Source organism: Aotus nancymaae, unplaced genomic scaffold (genome assembly GCF_030222135.1).
Source record: "Aotus nancymaae isolate 86718 unplaced genomic scaffold, 86718_ANA_hifiasm-v0.15.2.pri h1tg000014l, whole genome shotgun sequence".
Lineage (NCBI taxonomy): Eukaryota > Metazoa > Chordata > Mammalia > Primates > Aotidae > Aotus > Aotus nancymaae.
Genome location: NW_026988425.1, coordinates 122033707 through 122055088, shown reverse-complemented (window position 1 = coordinate 122055088; position 21382 = coordinate 122033707). Strand labels below are relative to the sequence as shown.

At 47.6% G+C, this 21382-nt stretch overlaps 1 protein-coding gene across 4 annotated transcripts in view; it reads right to left on the bottom strand.

The window, feature by feature from the left end:
• Positions 1–21382, bottom strand: part of LRRK1 (leucine rich repeat kinase 1) — a 137608-nt gene that overhangs the window by 50429 nt on the left and 65797 nt on the right. For 3 of the 4 annotated variants that reach the window (XM_064376303.1, XM_064376306.1, XM_064376304.1), the window contains exons 6-9: positions 4640–4866; positions 3157–3284; positions 2900–3063; positions 1882–2019 (exon numbers count right to left, since the gene is read on the bottom strand). In XM_064376303.1, the coding sequence (XP_064232373.1) occupies positions 1882–2019; positions 2900–3063; positions 3157–3284; positions 4640–4866 (657 nt within the window). Of the gene's footprint in view, positions 1–1881; positions 2020–2899; positions 3064–3156; positions 3285–4639; positions 4867–20062; positions 20158–21382 lie in introns of those variants that run through there. The other variant, XM_064376305.1, reaches the window with a different exon arrangement.

Below are 21382 nucleotides of genomic sequence, written 5' to 3'. Positions count from 1 at the left end.
ATAAAAATAAAGTGCTGATTATTGGAGGGCTCTCTGGGGAAAGTGCCAGACTCTGATGGTTCAGGGGACACTGGGTCATCACTGGTGGGGGTGACGTGGTGTGTGTTCAGCACAGTGCTGGTGTCTGCTGCCTCTTGGTGGGTGGCTTCCTGGGCCGGCCCAGGTCTGGGGACAGGGGTGGCAGTGCCATCAAGGGTAATTGCCCTAACTACATGCCCTCTTCTAGCTGTTACAGAGTCCCAAGCTGGGTCCTCCAGGATTATCAGCGTGTCTGGAGTGACCCTCACGGGTACCCCTCCCTCAGTCCCACTGCAAACAGACCCTGCAGGGAACCCAGTCACTAACAGGGATGAGGTACTACCTTGGACCTGTAACATGTTTTATTCATTTTTGGTTATTATTTCTTTTTATTCACTGTTTTAGAGATAGGGTCTGTCACTTAGGCTGGAGCACAGGGGTATGATCAGAGCCTCAAACTCCTGACCTCAAGCTAGCCTTCCATTTTGGCCTCCCAAAGTGCTGGGAGTACAGGTCTGAGTCACATGCCCAGGTCTGAGCCTTCATGCCTGGCCCAGGTTTTCCTTTACAGGAGTGCCACAGACATGCTGTCACCCTGCTTGAGGACATCACCACAGCCACCAACTATCCCACCCACAACCAGGGTGGCCTCAGGAGGGCCACAGGCTGTTTGTGGCCCTACATTAAATTCTCCATTCCCAGTGCTTCTGTCTCTTGCCTTGTGGAAGGGGCTCACGCCACCGCCTGCCATCAGAACCACTGCAGCCAGGCCCCATCTGCTGAAATTCTATAGAGGTCCTGCCATGTGCCAGGCCGCAGGGCCCCCCAAGCCCCCACACACCCACCCAACCCTTCCCAGTGTGGAGGAGACCCTGAGTAGACACCCATTCCGCAGGTCGTGGTGACGCTGGGGACAAGGCTCTGCCTCTCCCGATTGGCTGCTTCTGAGCTTTGGGGGAAGCCAAAAAACTAAGCCCGCGAGTTGTTGGTGTGAAATACGAGAAGACAGGCTCAGAGCAGGGCCCCGATGGCTGTGGGCAAGGCCTGAAGGACAGGAGAGCCCTGTGAGGGGTATGATGTGGTACCTCCGAGGGTGGCCCCATGTGGCTCTTTTCCTCTGAGCAGTGTAGGTCCTGTCCCTGGGTCCCTGGCTTTGCCCTGTGCTTGTCAGGAGCCTAGGACCTGATGGCCCCTCCTCTCTGAGGATACACACACTGAAGGGGCTTTCACCACCTTGTGGGGGTCGCCGCACACAAGAGGCTGCACCAGGCCTTGGAGGAGAGCTCGTGGGGGCCCGGGCAGTGGCCTGGCAGGACCGGGGGCTGAGGCCGGTGCAGGGTGGCCTGGGCACTCTGCCTGGGGGTCCTCCACAGGGCGTCTGGAGGGACTGCCCTGATGCCTTTAGCAGGCACGGATGGGGCCCCTTCTGGGTTGGCCCAGAGCTCCAAGCAATGAGTGTGATCCACGGCCTGCCTGCCTAAGGACCCGCCAACCACCTAAAACAACCTAAAGTGAGAAGGTACCTCTGTGCTGGGGTGGGCACACAGGGCTCCGGGGAAAGGCCTTTCTGGAACTCACAGTGTCCACTCAGCTTCATAGATGGGCAGGCTGTGGACGTAAAGACAGTCCCGAGGGATACAAAGCATCACCCCACCACCCAACATAGCTGCGTCTGCTTTCCACGGACCGCCCTCACCACTGTTCTCGGCCATGCGTATTTTTGACAGCTGAACTTTTTCTTCACCTTTTCCTCTTATATTTGTCTCAGAAGCTCAGGAAAAGCACATGGATTTTGCTGCAACATGGAGCAATTTTCTCTCAAAAGCTGAAAATGAGGACGGAAGGAAGGGCTATTAGGCTTACATCAAGCTGGAAAAGTCCCAGGGGAACTTCTTTTAGTGCGTTTTCTGAGAAATCCACGTCCTTCAGGTGATTTTTCCAAAAGAGAGCCATTTTATCTGGCAGACATTCCAGGGCATTTCTGGAAGCCTTACAACATTTCTAAGAGATTGATGAGAAAAAAAATGTATATTAGTTAGCTCTTTAAATGCAGTGGTGCCTATGAGACTGTTTCCAAATTGCATGTTAAAAATAGACCATTACAACGACATTGTGTGATGGAGGAGACTGAGTGTTGCTGGGAGGCCGCACACCCTCACGGTCCCCGTCCTCCCACCCCTGCTCCAAGGAAGGGACAGGAATGGGGTTTCCTGGGGGATCTCATAGTCTTTTTCCTTCATTCCAGAACTTCCGGCCCATTGCCCTTGGAAATAACAGAACAATTCAGGACCGTGCTGGAGTGAGAAGCTGGTTTCCCACACACAAATGGTCAAACCAGGAAAGCTAATGCCAGTGATGGAAAGTTTCCTGGTTTAAAACCAACAACCAGAACATGCACGTGTGCACATGCACGCACGCGCACGCACACACATACACACACACATTCTTTATGCTGTTCCATCTGTTTTAACCAGCAAAATTTCCCAGAAGCAAAAACCCCATTTAATCAGCAGTGCTGTGAGTGCAGACCGATGATTTCTCACTCTTAGGTGATAGTTGTTCTAAAAGAACTGAACTCTCTTTTTTCAGGCACAACGTGTCCTGTGCCAGGGTGCAAGCTGTCCCTAGGTAAAGTTCTGTGAGTGTCGCGGGGTGGCTCTTGAACCCAGAGCCAGGCAGGCTGGCTTTCAGGGGAGTCACCTGCCTGGGACACTCAGCCTCGTTGCATGCTGAGTGACAATGCTACAATGTGGGAACCAGGTCCCGCTACCCGGCTTGGCTGCCGAGGGGCTGAGCTGACCTGATGCACCTGAAGGCTCTCTGAGGCTAGCTGAGATGCAGAGTTGACCGTGGCTTTCATGACTTTTGATACAATACTCACCAAAGGGCAGGCCCAGGGATCTGGAAACACCTGTAGGTTGTTTCTGGAGACATTCAGAGAGTGGAGGGACTTGAAAGAGTGAAGAAACAGGGCGGGGAGTTCTGTCAATTTATTGTCGGATAGATTAAGTTCCTGTAGCTTCCGTAAACCGATCCAGTTAGTAGCTTAAAAAAAAGAGACGACGTATGAACTGGTAAAAATATCCCTACCAAGAAGCAAATGACTAATTCACTCAGGTCACTGATGAGAAAACATACCATTTTCCTCTTCGAACAGTTTTTCTAAACAATTTTTTGAAGCTGACAGTTTTTGAAGTTTTGAGAGATGCAAGAATCCAGGCGGGAGGTGGGACAATTTGTTGCTGGAAATGTCAATTTCAAGCAGCCTGGGGTGGAGAAGGAGGCAGGCAGGCATCAGGAGGAGGGAAAACACCAAATGGACATATTTTACAACAAGGAGGTGTATTTGTTTTCTCTCGGTCTCCCTGTGCAAAGTTAAAGAGTGTGCACTGAAAACGTTGTGCATATGATTTTTAATTCATTTGAAGAACTCTTACTGTGTCCTGTGTAGATAAAGACAAACCTCTCATTGGTGGGCCCCGGGCTGACGAACAGGGATTCTAATCCTTCATACACACGTAATAGCAAAATGAGTGGGTGCCCTGAAAGCTGCTGAGGCACCACAGAGCAGGGCTTTGAACCTCTGGACCTGTCCATCTGGCCCAGGGGAAGGGCCCCACTTGGATGGCACTTGTATTTAAGTTCCGGTGTGCAGCCTTCTTTCCTGTTCTCACTTGGGCACCCCGTGAGTTACCATCTACCCCAAGCTCTTTCCAACATTCTTGGTTTTGTTTTTGTTTTTTTTTTGGAGATGGAGTCTTGCTCTTGTCGCCCAGCCTGGAGTGCAGTGGCACGATCTCGGCTCACTGCAACCTCCGCCTCCAGAGTTCAAGCAACTCTCCTGCCTCAGCCTCCCGAGTAGCTGGGATTACAGGTGCCCGCCAGCATGCCCGGCTAATTTTTGTATTTTGTTTTTAGTACAGACGGGGTTTCACCTTGTTGCCTAGGCTGGTCTTGAGCTCCCAACTTTGGGTAATCTGCCTGCCTTGACCTCCCAAAGTGCTGGGATTACAGGCATGAGCCACCGTGCCTGCTCATTCTTGGCTCTTAATTCATTTAAACCCTTCATTTAAAAATCAACTCAACCCCTTTATGGAATGAGGACTTGCCGATACGTATCCTAAAGAAATCAAATAAGGTTCTTCCCCTTCCTATGCAAGCTCAGGGGTAAAGCTCAGGCCTTCTCCCAAGGCCTCCAGAAGAAGCAGGCCTGGGCTGCCCACAAGGTCCACCTGCTGCCAGAGTCCTGCAGAGTTAACCCTTTCTCTGAGGCCCTTCCCACTTTCTCTGGGAGGTGGAGTAAAAGCTGGTGCCTCAGAGCCCCATTGCATCCACCAGCCTGGGAAGGTTTGGCTGCCCTCATCTGATTCCTGGGAAGGACCGAGACGAGCATCTCAGGCAAGGATTCTGCACAGCCGCAGATGAACTGTGTAAACTTGAGCCAGACCAATGATCTCTCTAGACCTCTCGTTTTCACCTGAAAAGGAGGCTGACTTAGGGGCAGGCAAAACTCCTATTTTAGCCAGAACATTTTGCCCCCCCCAAACCACAAAATACAACCCAGGAGCACAACGGTGACAGCGGGGTCACACACAGCTCCGTGCACACCCCAGGGAGCCACCTGGAACAGATGATTTCATCCGACGACTGCACGCCAGGGAGCTCCCCCAGGTGGTTGTCCGAGAGGTTCAGCTTCCGGAGGTTGATGAGGCCCCAGGGGATGACGGAGGGGAGGGTCGCCAGGCAGTTGGCAGAAAGGTCGAGCTCTGTGATCTGGCAGGAGATGTCTATGAGCCAGTCTAGATCCACCCAGGGCAGTCTGAGATGGGACCATTTCACGCGGAGCGCCTGGCAGTGGAGAGAAGGGAAAAGCACACTTGGAGGGTAAGCTCAGGGCTCACATGGGCTAAGCAAGAGTTAATTCGAGTGCACCTCTGTGTGCCTGCTCCAGCTGGGGTCCCAAGAGGCCTGCACATGTCCCTCTCCATCCCTCCCCACCACAGAGGCTGCCATGATGGCAGGAGCAGAGGAGCTACCTGTTCCCATCTGCACTTAGAAACTCACAGGCAATCCGTGCACAGCACCTGCAAGTCACCCTCCAGCCTCCAGAGGGAGCTGTGGGTGTGGGCTCAGTGCCACCCATGGAGGCGGCTCACAGGGAGGGAGGAAGCGCAGCAGAAATTGCCTGGGTACACAGGAGGCCACTGAAGCTTAGAGACGCCTCCCCCAGACTGGAGAAGAAAGCTGAACACCCAAACCCAAGTCTCTGATCTCCCTTCAAGGCCTCCTTCCCTGTGATTAGAGGAGCTGCTGCCTGCAGCTGCCTGCATTGTGACAGGGTGCTTGGTGGACAGGCTGCTTCCAGAGTGAGCTCGATATACAAACAGATGATGGCCACACAATATATAAAAATAGAACTCTGACCCACAACCTACAGTGACCTGCCTGGGAAACCAACCTCTTTATCTATAATAAATAGCCTGGCTTCTTTTTTTTCTTTTTTCTTTTTTTTGTGCAGTGGCACGACCTTGGCTCACTGCAACCTCCACTTCCCAGGTTCGATGGATTCTCCTGCCTCAGCCTCCCGAGTAGCTGGGGCTATAGGCATGCGCCACCACACCAGCTAATTTTTAAATTTTTAGTAGAGACAGTGTTTCACCATGTTGGCCGGGATGGTCTGGAACTCCTGACCTCAGGCAATCCACCTGCCTTGTCCTCCCAAAGTGCTGCAATTACAGGCATGAGCCACTTCTTATTTCTAGTAACAACCCAGGAAGCTAAACCATCATTTCTGTAAAAGTCAGTCTAAAATGGCCGGGACTCGGTTAATAACTGACAGCTTCTCTAAGTTTTGCCCTTACTTTCCATTTATGACCAACCAGAGAGAGCCAACTTTGCACACCTACCAATCCCATAGGATGCCCAGCCTGCAGTGAGCCCCCCCAGCTTCCCCATACCCACAGCCTCCAGATAGGACACGAAGTCTTCCCTTTGTCCCACTAGAAAGCTCCCACTCCTCTGCCAGCCTGTGGGTCTCTGCCACATGCAAGTGATGGTGGCCGATGCCCTTGCTGTTGAAGTGCTGCTAAATAAATTGCCTTTGCTCTTCTCATTTCTCATTGGTCTTCCTTTATTTCCACAAGAGGGAGTCAGAAGGGCCAGTGGTTTGCTGGCATGGGGTGGTCAAAGGGACCTGGTGAAATATATCGGAGCAGGACGTTTTCTTCCTGATTATCGAAGAATATTGGTTTCTGGGGAAAGGAAATCTACTTTTGGGCCGGTTTCTTTGAAGCAACTGGAAATACACATTGGAAAATTAGAGGAGCAGAAATATAAACAAAAATTCGTGCTTTGCAAATGGGAAAATGTAACAACCAGGCAGAGGCTGCCGGAAAGCTCCCAATAATGTGGGACGAGTTCGTCTCAAAAACTGGCGGCACTTGACAGGCATCCTTATATGGCCACTAGATGGCGATGAGCGCCTGTCTTTATGTCCTCCTTTGCCAACTCCAGGAGTTTGGAAAGACTGCGTCTACACCCTCTCAAAGCTCTGGTCTTTGAATCAGGGGAATGAGGGATTTTGTCGCTCCGTGTCTGTGTCTCTCTGTCTGTCTGTTCACATGGATGAAAAGGGACGGGCAGTACTGGATCTAAAGTCAGGAGAGTAACTTCTGAGTTGATTTTTTTAGACAAGTCACTAAATTGCCCCGAGCCGGTTTCACTGTTACTGTTTTACTCCCTACATTTTTAAATTTTGAACATTTTTTTAAGCTTCAGAAAAGTTGCAGTAGGACACAGTGAATCCCTACGCACTCTCCACCCCAACTCACTGACTGTTCAACATTGGCTTTTGCTCCTCTCTCTCCGCACAAATATGCACACTTTTCATTTTTGATGAATCATTTGCCAATAAATTATACATCATGATGCTTCACCCGTAAATAGTTCAGCACATATCCCTGAAGAACAATAAATATTTATACAGGGTAGCCATGTAGTTATCCTTTTCAATAAGTGTAACATCAGTACGATATTATTGAATTCACAGTCCATGTTCAAATACTCTCAATTATCCCAGAAATGTGATTCATAACTATTTTGTGTCCTGATCCGGAACCCCATCACGATTGCATTACGTCGCAATCCCACGCTGCATTGCCTTGTCATGTCCCTTGACTTTTCTTTCATCTAGAAGAGTCTTCACGCCTTTTTTTTTTTTTTTTTTTTTTTTTTTGGGAGATTGTCGTTACATTAATTCCTGGAACTTAATGCAATGACAATCAGGGGCAGACGCTGGTGCGTTTCACTGCCTTATAGAATATCCCATAATCTGAATTTACTCAGTTTTTTTCCTGAAGTTTAGATTCAAGTTAGCTATTTTGGCAAGAGCCTTCGAGTCCATGTCGAGGGGTTCCCACTGAATCCCACTCAGGGCCCCTGAAGTCAGGTTATCCTGCTACAGGTGATGCCTGTTCGGTCTCTTGGTTAAGGCGGTGTGTGTCAGATCCCACCTTTGTAAAGGTGAACATTACACCCTTTGTGATCAGTAAATAATCTGTGGGGTCATATTCTGAGACTATGTGACTATTCTGTTTCTATATCCTTTTGCCCAGTGGGTTTAGCATCCGTTGCTGATCCCGGCCTGAATCAAGTAGTGCAATGGTGGCTGCAAAGTCAAAGTTTTGCAGAACGACCTGTCTTTCTACATGTTAATTACCTGACATTCTTCTGTACAGAAAAGCATGGTCTCCTCACCTCTTTAAGTATCACTAGGGACTCATGGATTCTTTCTTATTCCAAGTATCATCTTTTTTGATGCCCGAGTCATCCCCAATTTGTCCAGAGGGAGCCCCATTTTGGGTGGGAGGGTGCCCCCTCTGTTCCTGTGACATATCACTATCAGTTTTGGGGTACTTCCTTACTTCCTGGCAAAACAAGATCTTCCAGCCTCCTCTTGTACTTTCTAAGCCCAGGCCTTGATTCCCTTTAGCAAAAAATCGGTATTCAGAAACCAAGATCTGGATGTGGTGTGCTTGTCACTGCTGGGGTGTCACCGCTTCTCAGCCCATTGATGGACACAGCTCTATATTTAACATGAGTGCAATCTGATGCCTCCAGCTCAATGCAGCAAAGTGGGGTTTTTCCTAATCTTTCCATAATCCACAATTCACCATTGTATCGCTCTTCATTCTGTTATTGTTGGTTTTAATCTGTTAAATAAATGGCTCGGATTAGATGATGCCTAGGTCAATTCTCATCCCAATATTTTTTCTGGTGGTCATCCTGCAAAGTACATGAAGAGTCTTTGGATAAGCATGACAGTCAACCCAGCAACGGGCTCACAGGTAGGACACCATGTGGACTTTGCAATGCCACGTCAAAAAAGTCTCCACAGGGCCTATGTGCCTCTCCTTCCTGGATTCACAGAGACACACTCAGGTCTCAGGGGCAAGGGCCAGACAGCTGAACATGGAACCAAGAGGTCCAGACTGCAATCCAACCCCCTCCACTCACTCTGCATGGGCATTATGGTCATTCAATATTTAATGGTTTGGACCCAAGCTGAAATGGCAGCCAAACGCAAGATGCAGAGGAGGCTGGTTATGGTTTTGGCTTTGACAACAAATCTGAGGTGGCTAGTGAAAAGCCTTTAAATAAAACTTTGAGGACCATCATAAAATACACAAAACGACAGCAAAGAATCAACTTATTACTGTGACATGAGCCAATTATGGCACAAATCCCTTGGGGAAGGGCATAGGTGTGGCTGTTCCTACAATAGCAGCCTCCCTCCTAACACCTCCTCCATGTCCCCTGAGCTGGAGCTGGAGCCCTGAACTGCAGAAGGAGCAGGGGCTTGGCCTCAGGCTGCTTAACTGACTCCATGTGGATTCTGGGCGAGTCGCAGTGGAGGTGAGCATTTTCTTGGGCTCTGTCCAGCTCGAGACCCTTTGTATTAACCTCTGCACTGACGCAGCCACATTTCCTGTGCTGTGGTGGACAGCACGGTCAACCAGAACCCAAACTGCACACCCACAGTGCAGAGCCCCGCCTGGCCACCTCCACAGCTCAACCTCAGGCCCACTATGCAGCAGACACTAAATCAGTGTTTGCAGGCTTGAGCAAGACCTGCAAGCCATCCACTCTGCACTTGTAACCAGAGCAATCATCCTGAAATATCAAGGTCTGCTCAAGACCTTTCAGCTTCCCCCGGCCCACTCAGCCTTTAGCAGAACATCCGAAGTCCTTCCTCTGCAGCCTCACAGGCCCCTAGTCAGCCCCAACCCACTTTTCCAACTATATGTCTCCCTGCCTCTTTCATAGCTTCTCCCTGCCCAGCCAGAGCAGTTTCTGATCCATAGGGATGCCCTTTGCCTTCCTGCTGGTGGTCATTTGTGGGGTTAATTTATTCTAGGTGAAAGAAATTAGGGGGTGGTGCACACTGGCAAAGCAGGGTATCCAAGGCCAAGGAAAAGCTGCCAATCAAAGTGCAGAAACTCCTTGTTCATAAATAAACTGCAGGGCTCACAAAGTGGGCCCAACATTGACATTTGTAGGAAGGTTTCGGGGGCCACAAGGGTGTAGCCTTGCTGTTGGTAACTGACTGGCCCATGTGCTCAAGGGGCTGCCGGGGTGCTCTGGGGCTGCAGACCTCCCCCGTACCCCTACTGGAATGTGGGTTATCATGGTGACCAAAGGGGCCAAGATGGGAGGACACCACGGGAAGCACAAGGCAGGCTAGGCCTGGAGCTAAGAGAGTGATACCGTTTGGCTGTGTCCCCACCCAAATCTCATCTTGAATGAGATAGAGAATTACGGGTAGCTCCCATTATTCCTATGTGTCATGGGAGGCACCAGCTAGGAGATAATTAAATCATGGGGTCATTTCCCCCATACTGTTCTCATGGTAGTAAGTCTCAGGACACCTGCTGGTTTTATCAGGGGAAGCCGCTTTTGCTTGGCTTTCATTCTCTCTCTTATCTGCCCCATGTAAGACGTGCCCTTCACTTTCCACCAAGATTGTGAGACCTCCCCAGTCATGTGGAACTGTGAGTCCATTAAACCTCTTTTTCTTTATAAATTACCCAGTCTCGGGTGTGTCTGTATCAGCAGTGTGAAAACGGACTAATACAGAGGGTCTCTGCACACACTCCTGAGAGCAAGCCTCCTTTCTCCTCTTGGAGAAAGCAGAGTTGCCTGTTCCCAGGGCTCTTTCTAGGCTTACACTCATGCGTGTCTGCAGGACTGATATCCCGGTAAACTCAAGCCTGGAGGGAAACAGTGAAAAGCAGTGGCGGTAGTGTGAGGCCAGTAAAGGAGCTGAGATTCTGCAGACGAGGCTGGTCTCTGTTCCCACCGTGCCCTGTGAGCATGATGAAGCAGAAACACAGCCCTTCCCACCTCTGCACCTTGCTCCACTTAGTCCCTCCTGGACTCACAGTCCCCTCCCTCTCATCCAAATCCCATTTCTCCTGTAAGCCCTGGGTCAGAGATCCCCATCTTCTCCCAAACAAGTGCACATGTTATTATGCTATAACAGGGATGCTGCCTTGAACTTGTGCCCATACATCCAACAATGCTTTCTTGAGTATTGCTACGTGTAAACCATTCTGCCAGGCACTGGGGTGGATATGAAGATGCAGAGGCTGCAGACAGAACCGACACTCAAGGAGCTTATAATTCAGAGGGAAGAGGTGTGCCTGTGTGTGTGTGTGTGGGGGGGATGTGCATGTGTGTGTGTGTGTGTGTGTGCAGGGTGTGCATGTGTATGTGTGCCCATCTGACTGCCCCAACTCAAGGGTTTCTTGACCTTCATGGATTCAAACAGCATGTGACAATGACCACCCAGCCAAGAAAGAACACTTGTGGGGAAACCTGTGCTTCCTCTGGGGGTATTGCTTTATCAGACGAAAGTCATCAATACGAAACGAGTGGCTGTGTGTACCAGTGATTTCCCTCAACACGAGGAAGCAGACAACGCAGATGCCGCAGTTCCCAGAGCTCTTTCTAGACATGCACCCACTGCATTTCTGCAGGACTGACATCTAATAAACTCAAGCTGGGAGAGAAGTGGTAAAAAGCAGAAGTCCGCAAATATGTTGACACTGCAAATATGTTGACACCCAGAAATCATTCCCACGCATGGAATATAGACATGCTTGGGAATGATTCCCGGGCTGGATGGAGGTTGAAGAACCTGTACAATTTCTACCTGGTCTGGGGTTAGTCTGAAAACTGATTTACAAAAGTTATTTTCTTTTTCAAGCACAGACATTATAGGGTGTCCAGGTGTCCACAAAGTAGCAGAGAGAAAGAAGAAAGAATGCAGTTGAAAAAGATGCTCAGGGCCAGGTGCGGTGGCTCACACCTGTAATCCCAGCACTTCAGGAGGCTGAGGTGGGTGGATCACTTGAGGTCAGGAGTTCAAGACCAGCCTGGAAAACATGGTGAAACCCAATCTCTACTAAAAATAAGAAAAATTAACCTGGTGTGATGGTGCACACCTGTAGTCCCAGCTACTTAGGAGGCTGAGGCAGGAGAATCACTTGAACCGGAGGCAGAGGTTGCAGTGAGCTGAGATTGCACCACTGCACTCCAGCCTGGGTGACACAGACTCCGTCTCAAAAAAAATAATAAAAAATAGATGTCCATGCACTTGACATAAAACGCAGCTCTTCAGGCTCTGAAGCCCTCATTAGCCCTCATTACTCATGTGTGTTTAGTCCAGGCAGAATCACAATAAACAAGATTCAGAGAGAACAAAGCCAGCAATTGTATAATCCTACCCATGAAGGCTGAGCTACAAAATCAAAGACAGCTGGTTATGGAGAACCCACCAATTCAACACAGCAGTGGTCAAGCTGCACCCACTCTGGAGCAAGCAGACGGGGAATCTGCTCATATTGGTTTTCAAGCATGAGCCCTTTAAATTTCAGGTCAAGTAAAAGTACCTCTTTCTCCAGAAGGTGCAGTGCAATGATTTGGAAACTTGTTCTCCATGGCAGTGGTAGTGACTCAGGTTGTTTTCAAGAAGGACTGACGTATTTAAGGGCAACTGGTTCGGTAGAGACGAATGTGTAAGAAGGGACCAGTCAGGAGGGTACTAGCCACCTTTACATGCTGCGTCTTGGAGATGTTAACCATAAACTTATGACAGTGAACGAAGCACTGGGCCACAATGACATCTCTTATGTTATTACGTCAGTGCAGACCTATTGGTTGAAGAAAAAAATTGTTTAATGAAAAGCTGTCATCTACAAGGCTTTTAGCCTGGCTTTGAGCCTCAGCAGATGTGGCTGGCACCCCAGCCCAGTGCAGACTCAGAAAAGGATTCCTGGCTCTTGGGACATAGGCACACAGATGTGCCCCTGTATGATTCTGTGGGGTCAAGAGCAGCCTTGCCAGAGTGACGTAATGTTAGCTCCTTACTAGGTCTCACCGACCCCGCAAAGCAGAATTCATAGCTCTTCCCGTGTCTCCAACTCCTTGTTCCTGTCCATTGGTCAGTATTTTGCTTATGAGTCATGAGTAAGAATCTTCCCCCTAGAAACTGCCAATCCTCTCAGAGCACAGACTATGGCTCAGTGACAGAAGGTACAACACAATAAAAGGCAGTTAATAGGTATCTATTCGGCCGGGCACGGCGGCTCAGGTCTGTAATCCCAGTGCTTTGGGAGGTTAAAGAGGGCAGAGCACCTGAGCTTGGGAGTTCAAGACCAGCCTGACCAACACAGAAAAACGCCAATGAAAGAAAGAAAGAGAGAGAGACAGAAAGAAAGAAGGAAGGGAGGGAGGGAGGGAGGGAGGGAGGGAAAGGAAAGGAAGAAAGAAAGAAAAAGAAAAGAAAGAGAAAGGAAAAGAAAGAGAAAGCAAGCAAGCAGGGTGTCACATGCCTCTAATCCCAGCTACTCAGGAAGATGAGACAGGAGAATCACTTGAACCTGGGAGGCGGAGGTTGCAGTGAGCCAAGATCGAGCCATTGCACTCCAGCCTGGGCAACAAGAGCAAAACTCCGTCTCAAAAAAAAAAAGGTAACTATTCAATGAAGACACACATGTTACAAGGAAGGGAAATACACAGAAAGGTCTTGAATTTATCAATCCTTTGCCCATACGAACCCCAAGTCTTTCCTTCTGCGGTTAAGCAAAGATTCCTGGGACGGTGCCTTCTCCTTGTTGAATCAGCCGGTAAGACAAGAGCCACACCCCGATATGCAGAAGAAACAGTAAGAACAACAACAGCCAGAGGAGCTGCGGAATCAATGAGTCTAATCTAAAAGGAAGAGATCACCCACAGGCCTGAAGAACATGCCAAAAGAAGCCCTGAAAACAAAGCAAAGGTGCTCAGAGCAGCAGGCCCAGAAATGGCATTGGAAGGCTCACCCCAGGTCATCTGAGTGACGCCAATGATGACAGTAGAGAAGAGATGAAGGCCGCAGGCAGGGCCTGTGCACTGATACCCACAGGCCGAAGGTAAATTTTAAGGCTGCAAATGTTCTTCGGGATCCCAGACCACCAGAAGGGGCCCTGAGCAACAGGGATTCAGTGACAGAGAATCGGCAACACCAGAGACAGCAACTCTGTCCCAGCATCCTTGGACACATGACGGCCACAACAGAACCGAAGCAAACTGTGCCTCATCTCTGCTCCCAGGAGAAATCCTCAGTGTGGGTTTTCTAAATGCCTGCTTCTCAAGTCCCTGAACTCTGGTGGAGACAAGCTCGAAAGGAGGCATTTAAAATAGGAGGATGAGAAGGACACCGTGCCTTGACTGGCTGTCTACCTGGCCCCTAAGGTGGCCCATGGCAGGTGGATCCAGGCCAAGGGCAATGAAGCAAAGGTGGCAAGGATGGTGTGATGAGTTGCAGTGTGCCCCTCTCAAAAGATATGCTGAAGTCCTAATGCCCTGTACCCCAGAAAGTGACCTTAATTAAAAACAGAGGTCATTTAGCCAAAATGAGGTTATTGTGAGGGCTCTCACCCAATGTGACTGGTGTCCTTATGAAAAAGGAGAAATTTGAACATAGAGGCAGACAATGGGAGGACGATGTGAGGACACGGGAAGAAGTTAGCAGATAACTGGAGAGATGTGGCCGCAAGCCAAGGAGTGCTGGGGACCACCAGCAGCCCCCAGCAGCTGGAAGGGACAGAGAAGACCCTCCCTCAGGGCTTTCAGGAGAAGCCAACCCTGCCAACACCTTGACCTTGGACTGCTGGCCTCCAGAAGTGTGAGAGAATCAATTTTCTGTTGTTTTAGGACACCCAGTTTTGGGTGCTTTGCTATAACAGTTCTAGGAATTCAGATGGTAATGAGTCAAGGGAAGAGAGGGGAGGTTGGGACCTGAGAACTGGGAACATTGCATTGACACAGATTATGGCCATGTTCACACAGTTTACAAAAGGAAAGGCAAGGAACGGACTCTTGAAAGCCAAAAGCATTTCTGTTGAGATAAGTAGATTAGAAATGTAATTTTAAAAGGTAATGACAATGACAGAAAAAAAATCAGCCATGAAATTTGGGGAAAGCCTGTGAGGACTCTATGGTGTAAATGGAGAATTTCAGAGGGACTTGAGAATAAATACCACAGGGAGTAGGGAAAGGAGAGACAAGAAAAGGGGGGACAGGCTCCTCCTTCTTCTTCTTCTTTTTTTTTTTTTAGACGAAGTCTCATTCTGTCACCAGGCTGGAGTGCAGTGGTGCGATCTTGGCTCACTGCAACCTCCACCTCCCAGGTTCAAGCAATTCTCCTGCCTCGGCCTCCCAAGTAGCTGGGACCACAGTCGCCTGGCACCATGCCTAGCTAATTTTTTTTTTTTTATTTTTAGTAGAGATGGCGTTTCACAATGTTGGCCAGGATGGTCTCGATTTCTTGACCTTGTGATCCGCCTGCCTCGGCCTCCCAAAGTGCTGGGATTACAGGCGTGAGCCACCGTGCCTGGCTGACAGTTTCCTTCTAATCTTAGAGGGGTTTACTCAGTTAAATAAAAGACTAAATGAGAGAAAGTAATGAAGTCAGTTTTGACAATAGCATGTCTGCTAAATATATTGTAAATATCAGAATTAGTGGTTAGCTGCCAATATGTTTAAACAAACAAAGAAAGGAAACATTACCACAGAAACCAGATAAATGAGAAACATAAGCACAAAAATAACTTACAAGATACACTTCTGATCCTATCTTAAACAATCAACATGTAACAATCTGTATTGAACAATCAACATGTAACTATTTGTATTAAACAATCAACATGTAACAATCTGCACTGAACAATCATTGTAACGATCTGTGGCTACAAGTTCAGACAATAGGCAAACAATCTGGAAGTAGAAATGGAAGATTTACTTACCAATGTAAAAATTATCAGTGATACAATCGGAGAAAAACCAAAACATTGTATGAACAAACAAGGAAAATAAAGAATCAGCTCCCAAAGGCTCCCGATTCAATATAATTTTTTTCCCAATCAAATATTTCAAATAACAAATAGCCCCTATGTTATGTAAATGGTTCCTTAATACAGGACTGGTTTCATTTTATGAGTCAAAATCAGTTACTTTGCAAGGGCCATTAACATTCCAGGCCAATTACATGCATATACACGGATGCAGACACTGCAACAAAATATTTAATCAACTACAACAACTAAACTCAAAGATTTCAGTTCTCTAGCCAGATAGGGTCTACACACAGACAACAGCATGGCAGTAATTTAGGGAGAAGCACAGCATGTTCTATCAAAGAAAGGGAATCAGAGCTCCTCTTTTAAGCAAGTGAATGCCAAAAGATGTGTTTAGTAAAATTCATCACTTTTTCTTTGCTAAAATTCTTAAAACATAGGTAGAGAGGTTTTTAAAACAAAAAGCGACATTGTACCCTTTTTTTGGGTAATATTTCAGTCATTCCTTTTAAAAACAGGAAACTTACAAGAAATCTCCTGTCACTAGTTCCAGCTTAGGAATTTTGCCAATAGCTATTTGAGAGAAAAAAAAAGAACTAAAAATATGGTGTCTGCAGTTAAATAAGCTACTTAACTTGCTTTTGAGAGAACTTTCAGTTTTCTCAACTTGTAAATAACGACAAAACTTCCACCTCACAGGTTGTATAAGAGATTAAAATAGAATGTTTGGCAAAGTACTTTTTAAAGCTATGAGACCCTATGTAAACAGAAGGGAGGTTATTTCATATAAAAATTTCAACCATCAATCTACCCATCCATCCATGCAACCATGCAATCATCCATCTATCCATCCATTCATCCATCCATGCAATCATACATCTATCCATCCATCCATCCACCCACCCATGCAACCATGCAATCATACATCTATTCATCCACCCATCCATCCATCCATCCATCCATCCATCCATCCATCCATGTAACTATCAACCCACCCATCTATCCATGCAACCACGTAACCATCAAACCACCTATTTACCCACCCATCTATCTATCCATCCATCAATTCATCCATCTACCATCCTCTTATCCATCCATGGAACCATACCATCCACTGACCCATCTATCCATCCATGCAACTATCCATCCATTCATCCACCCACCCACCCACCCATCCATTATCTACCTACCCACCTATCCATCTTGTTCCAAGCCCTACACTGAAGGGCAAACACAGGGTGAGCAAAATTGGCCAAGGTTTCTGCTTTGAGGAAGCTTCTAGTCATGTGGGGAAATTGATTAAAGAAGAATGTCACCCACACAGATAACCCCAAACTTTGCTTAGTGCTTTAAATAAAACTGACAGGAAGCTCTGAGACATATAAGGTTGGGGTGGGGGTGAGTGACCAGGCCTGAGGGTTAAGGAAAGCCTTCCTGAGGATGTTGTGTAGGGATCTGCAGGGTGTTCTGGGTCAAGGAGCAGCAGCGTGCTGAGTGCTGAGTGCTGAGGAGGCAGGCTTGCTTTTTCCTGGCTAGGTGTGGTCTGTTTGCTGGTACAACATGGATGGTGTAGTCTATCTCTGCCACCAGACACGTTGGTTCCTTTCTCTTCTTCTCTTCTCCTTCTCCTTCTTTGTATCTCTCCCTCTTTCTCTCTCTCTTTCTCTCTCTTTTTAGACAGAATATTGTTCTGTCACCCAGGCTGAAGTGCAGTGGCACGATCTCGGCTCACTACAATCTCTGCCTCCTGGATTCAAGTGATTCTCGTTTCTCAGCCCCACAGTAGCTGGGATTACAGGCATGCCCCACCACACCCAGCTAATGTTTGTATTTGCAGGAGAGATGGGGTTTTACCATGTTGGCCAGGCTGGTCTCGAACTCCTGACCTCAGCTGATCTACCACCTAGGCCTCCCAAAGTGCTGGGATTTCAGGCATGAACCACTGTGCCCAGCAGACATATTGGTTTCTTTCCCCCATGTCGTCTTATAATAAATAGCAGTGCTTTGACCATGTTTGTGGCAATCACTATTTATTTCATTTGAATTATGTCCTAGAGGTATCCTTGAGAAAGGAAATATCAAATTCTGAACAGTTCACTGGGAGAAAAGAGGTTTATAGCTTTTGTCACATGATGCCAATTACTCTCCACACATATGGAACCAATTTACACTGCCAGCGGCAAGACACTGCTGTGTCCATTGCTCCATTGCCCTGCCAAATGTCTGACTCAGTGTGTCTATTTATTTTTGCTAGTTTAATAGGTGTGTGACAGTACTTGCAAGTTGTTTTAATTTGAATTTCTGTAATTGCCAGTAATGTTGTATATGTTTCCATGCCATGATTTACTGCTGATGTTTTCTTACATGTACATTAACTGTTCACTCATCTCAACATTTTCCTCAGTGGAATCTGTGAGCAATGTAACAGCCAGGGCAAGAGTCTGACCCATCACTGCAGAGTCCCAGGCATCTAGCAGGTGATTTACAAACCTCGGCTAAATTAAATTCAGTCATCAACTGACATGGAATTGCATCAATGATCTACCTCGGATTTAAGTGTTTGTCAGTTCTTTTCTCTGAAATATTTTCCATGTCCTTTCCTTTTAAAATTATGTTTAGTATAAATCATTTTGCTTTAATATTCATGTTATTTCTAACCATATATCTTCATATACATTTAGAAATTGAAAGGCAATCATCTCCCACTTATAACTGGGATAAACATGCTTTTATATGTGTATATATATATATGTGTGTGTGTCTATGTATATAACATCTATATAGATTATATCAATAATTACATCTATATATTATTTTATATATATATTATACTATAGATATTATCTATATCTATAGATATGTACATTCTGATGAGTTTTCAGTGCTTAATGCTAACCTGTCTAGAATTGATTTGCATTGTAATAAACTGTGTTGATGTCCAACAATTCTCACAGCCTTGGATTTTTTTTTTTTTTTTTTTTTTTTTTGAAATGGAGTCTCGCTCTGTCACCCAGGCTGGCGTGCAATGGTGTGATCTCGGCTCATTGCAACATCTGTCTCCTGGGTTCAAAAGATTCTTCTGCCTCAGCCTCCCAAGTAGCTGGGGTAATGGGTGCGTGCCACCATGCCTGGCTAATTTTTTTGTCTTTAGTAGAGGTGGGGGTTCACCATGTTGGCCAGGCTGGTTTCAAACTCCTGACCTTGTGATCCACCTGCCTTGGCCTCCCAAAGTGCTGGGATTATAGGTGTGAGCCACTACGCCTGGCTCAATAATGTTTCTTACTGTTATTCTCTTTCTTATTCTATTCTCATTACGTCTTCTAGTTTGTCACTTAAGTTCAAATAACAGTTTTTCTGTTTCTGCCCGTCTAGCTTAATCATTTTCTCTGTTGTTAACTAAATACAAGTGACTGAAATGCTCACTGCTTCGTAGGAGGTCTTAAAATCCAGCAGGACAACGTGAACACCGGACTGAGAAGACCTGTGCTGTTCCCATTCACTTATTCTGCCACGTGGCCCTGGCTACCCAATTTTGAGTTCTGTGAAGCACTAACGTACACATGGATAGTGTCACGCTGGTCTCCTATTCCACAGGGAAAGCATATGGGCAGAGGACAAGGACAGGGGAAGCTTCGGTATTTGGAACCCAGGGAAAATGGGCACGTGTGTGGAAAGTAGAGAAAAATGGGTATGTGGAACAACTGACTGAATTGCTCAACAAGGCACAAGACAAGTGGAGCTGGTGGAAGGCTGCTGGGAACAATCCAGAATTTGCTTTCGTGATTCTCAGAGGGTAGGGGAAGGGCCTCCTCTTCTGCTCACACAAGTGATTGCTGAAAAGGCCAGGCCACGAGGTGTCAGGGTCCATGCCCCAGCACTGGCTCTTACCATGGGGGCCTTGCCGGGCCAGGCTGAATTCTGGGAATGCCAGTGCCCACCTGTGCTCCTACAGCAGCACCGTCCGCTAAGAAAAGGTAAGTGGCACCAGGGCAGTGGTGATGTGTGCAGAAGTGCTCTGCAATGCACAAAGCTCTGGAATAACACCCTCTGCACCAAATGTGAGGTCCTACCTAAGACAGGGATGTTGCCCAGAGACCTTAAGTGTCCCTCAGGAAAGGCCACCAGCTCCCGGCCATCAGGCATAAGCACGCAGCCCTGGCTCAGGTACCTCCATCAGCAGCTTGCACAGCCCCAGTAAAGTGCCTGCCTTAACTCTGAGGATGTGCAGCTGGGCTGCTTGGGCTCAGGCACTGACACACAGACACGAAGGGTGGGGCACCAGGAACTTGCAAGCTACATAAGCCAGGACTGATCCAAAAAGTAATAATAAATGTCCCTCTCTCTTTAGGTTAGCTGCCAGATTTGAAATCATTAGAGACTTTTTCAAAGGAAATTAATAATTTCCCCATTGGGTTGTTTGAAAGTTAATTTCAGGTCTGGTCTACTTCCCACACTTAAAACAGCTCCAGCGAGCCTCGGCCTGGCACTCTAACTGCTGAACAGGGATGAACATCTCGGTTAATCTGGGACCTGATTAGGCTTTTCCTGGCATTTCTGAGTTTTCCTGTTCCTTTCTGGGTATGACAACATCAAAGCATTGAGCCGTTTCTCGTGGAAACACAGCTAAACATTGTCAGGATATTCACCATGAACGCAGGCCGTCACATTAGATGTTCCGGAAGGACTTCGGCCGCTTTAAGAGGAGCACTGCCCAGCCAGGCAAATGGCTTGGCCAGGTCTGACTTTACTTCACTTTTGTTCCTTAAAGAGTGTGTCCTAGCAGTCCAGACCATGCAGTGTGGCCTCTGGAACCTTCTTCAACCAAACACCAACAAAACCCAAGCAGCCAGCCACTGCCAAGGGAAAACAAATGTGAGTTTCTCTGTACTTTCTCCATTTGCTGGCAGAGGTAGATTCGGGCCATGCTTGATCCAGAAACATGCAGAGGGGCTGCTGTACCTGGACCGGCTGTGGCTTCCATGCAGGCAGCAATGACATTAAAAATACTGACCAGCTGGTGGGTTAGGCAGAACTCAACCACACAAAAAACACGATGGCATATGTGTGATCTCCCTAAGACGCCACCATGACGGCACATGTGTGATCTTCCTAAGACGCCACCATAATGTCACATGCGTGATCTCCCTAAGACACCACTATAATGTCACATGCGTGATCTCCCTAAGACGCCACCATAATGGCACATGCGTGATCTCCTAAGATGTCACCGTAATGGCCCATGTGTGATTTCCCTAAGACATCACCGAAATGTCACATGCGTGAACTCCCTAAGACGCCACCATGTCACATGTGTGATCTCCCTAAGATGCCATGTCACATGCGTTATCTCCCTAAGACGTCACCATAATGTCACATGCCTGATCTCCCTAAGACGTCACCATAATGGCACATGAGTGATCTCCCTAAGACGTCACCATAATGGCACGAGTGATCTCCCTAAGATGTCACCATAATGGCACATGCATGATCTCCCTAAGATGCCACCGCGTGGCCTGTGATGACTTGTTGTACCAGGTCTGGAGCAAAAACCTCCATCACATGCGCCCTGAAGGATTTGATAGTTCAACAAGGTCACACCCATGACTGCCAAAGGCGTTTTCACACCACCCATCATGTCAGAGAAGCACCCTTTTCATGCCTACCCTTGCGTAATATTCTGAACCAACCAAACTGTCAGTTTAATCCCACTGGATACCTGGGAAGGTGGGAGCACTCACCTCTGGCTCCCGAGTCATCCTTCCTGATGCTGGAGCCCTCCACCTGGACCCGCTCTCTCCTCTCTTCTACCAGCAGCACAGCAGGAATGTGCTGTTGCAGGCTGGAGATCACGGGCAGCCAGGCACACCCGCTCCAAGGTACTTGCCTTTGAAATTCACTCGAATGCTAAAAATACCATCTGCTTTGGGGAAGCTCAAGGAGTCCTTATGACTCAGGTTGTACTGAAA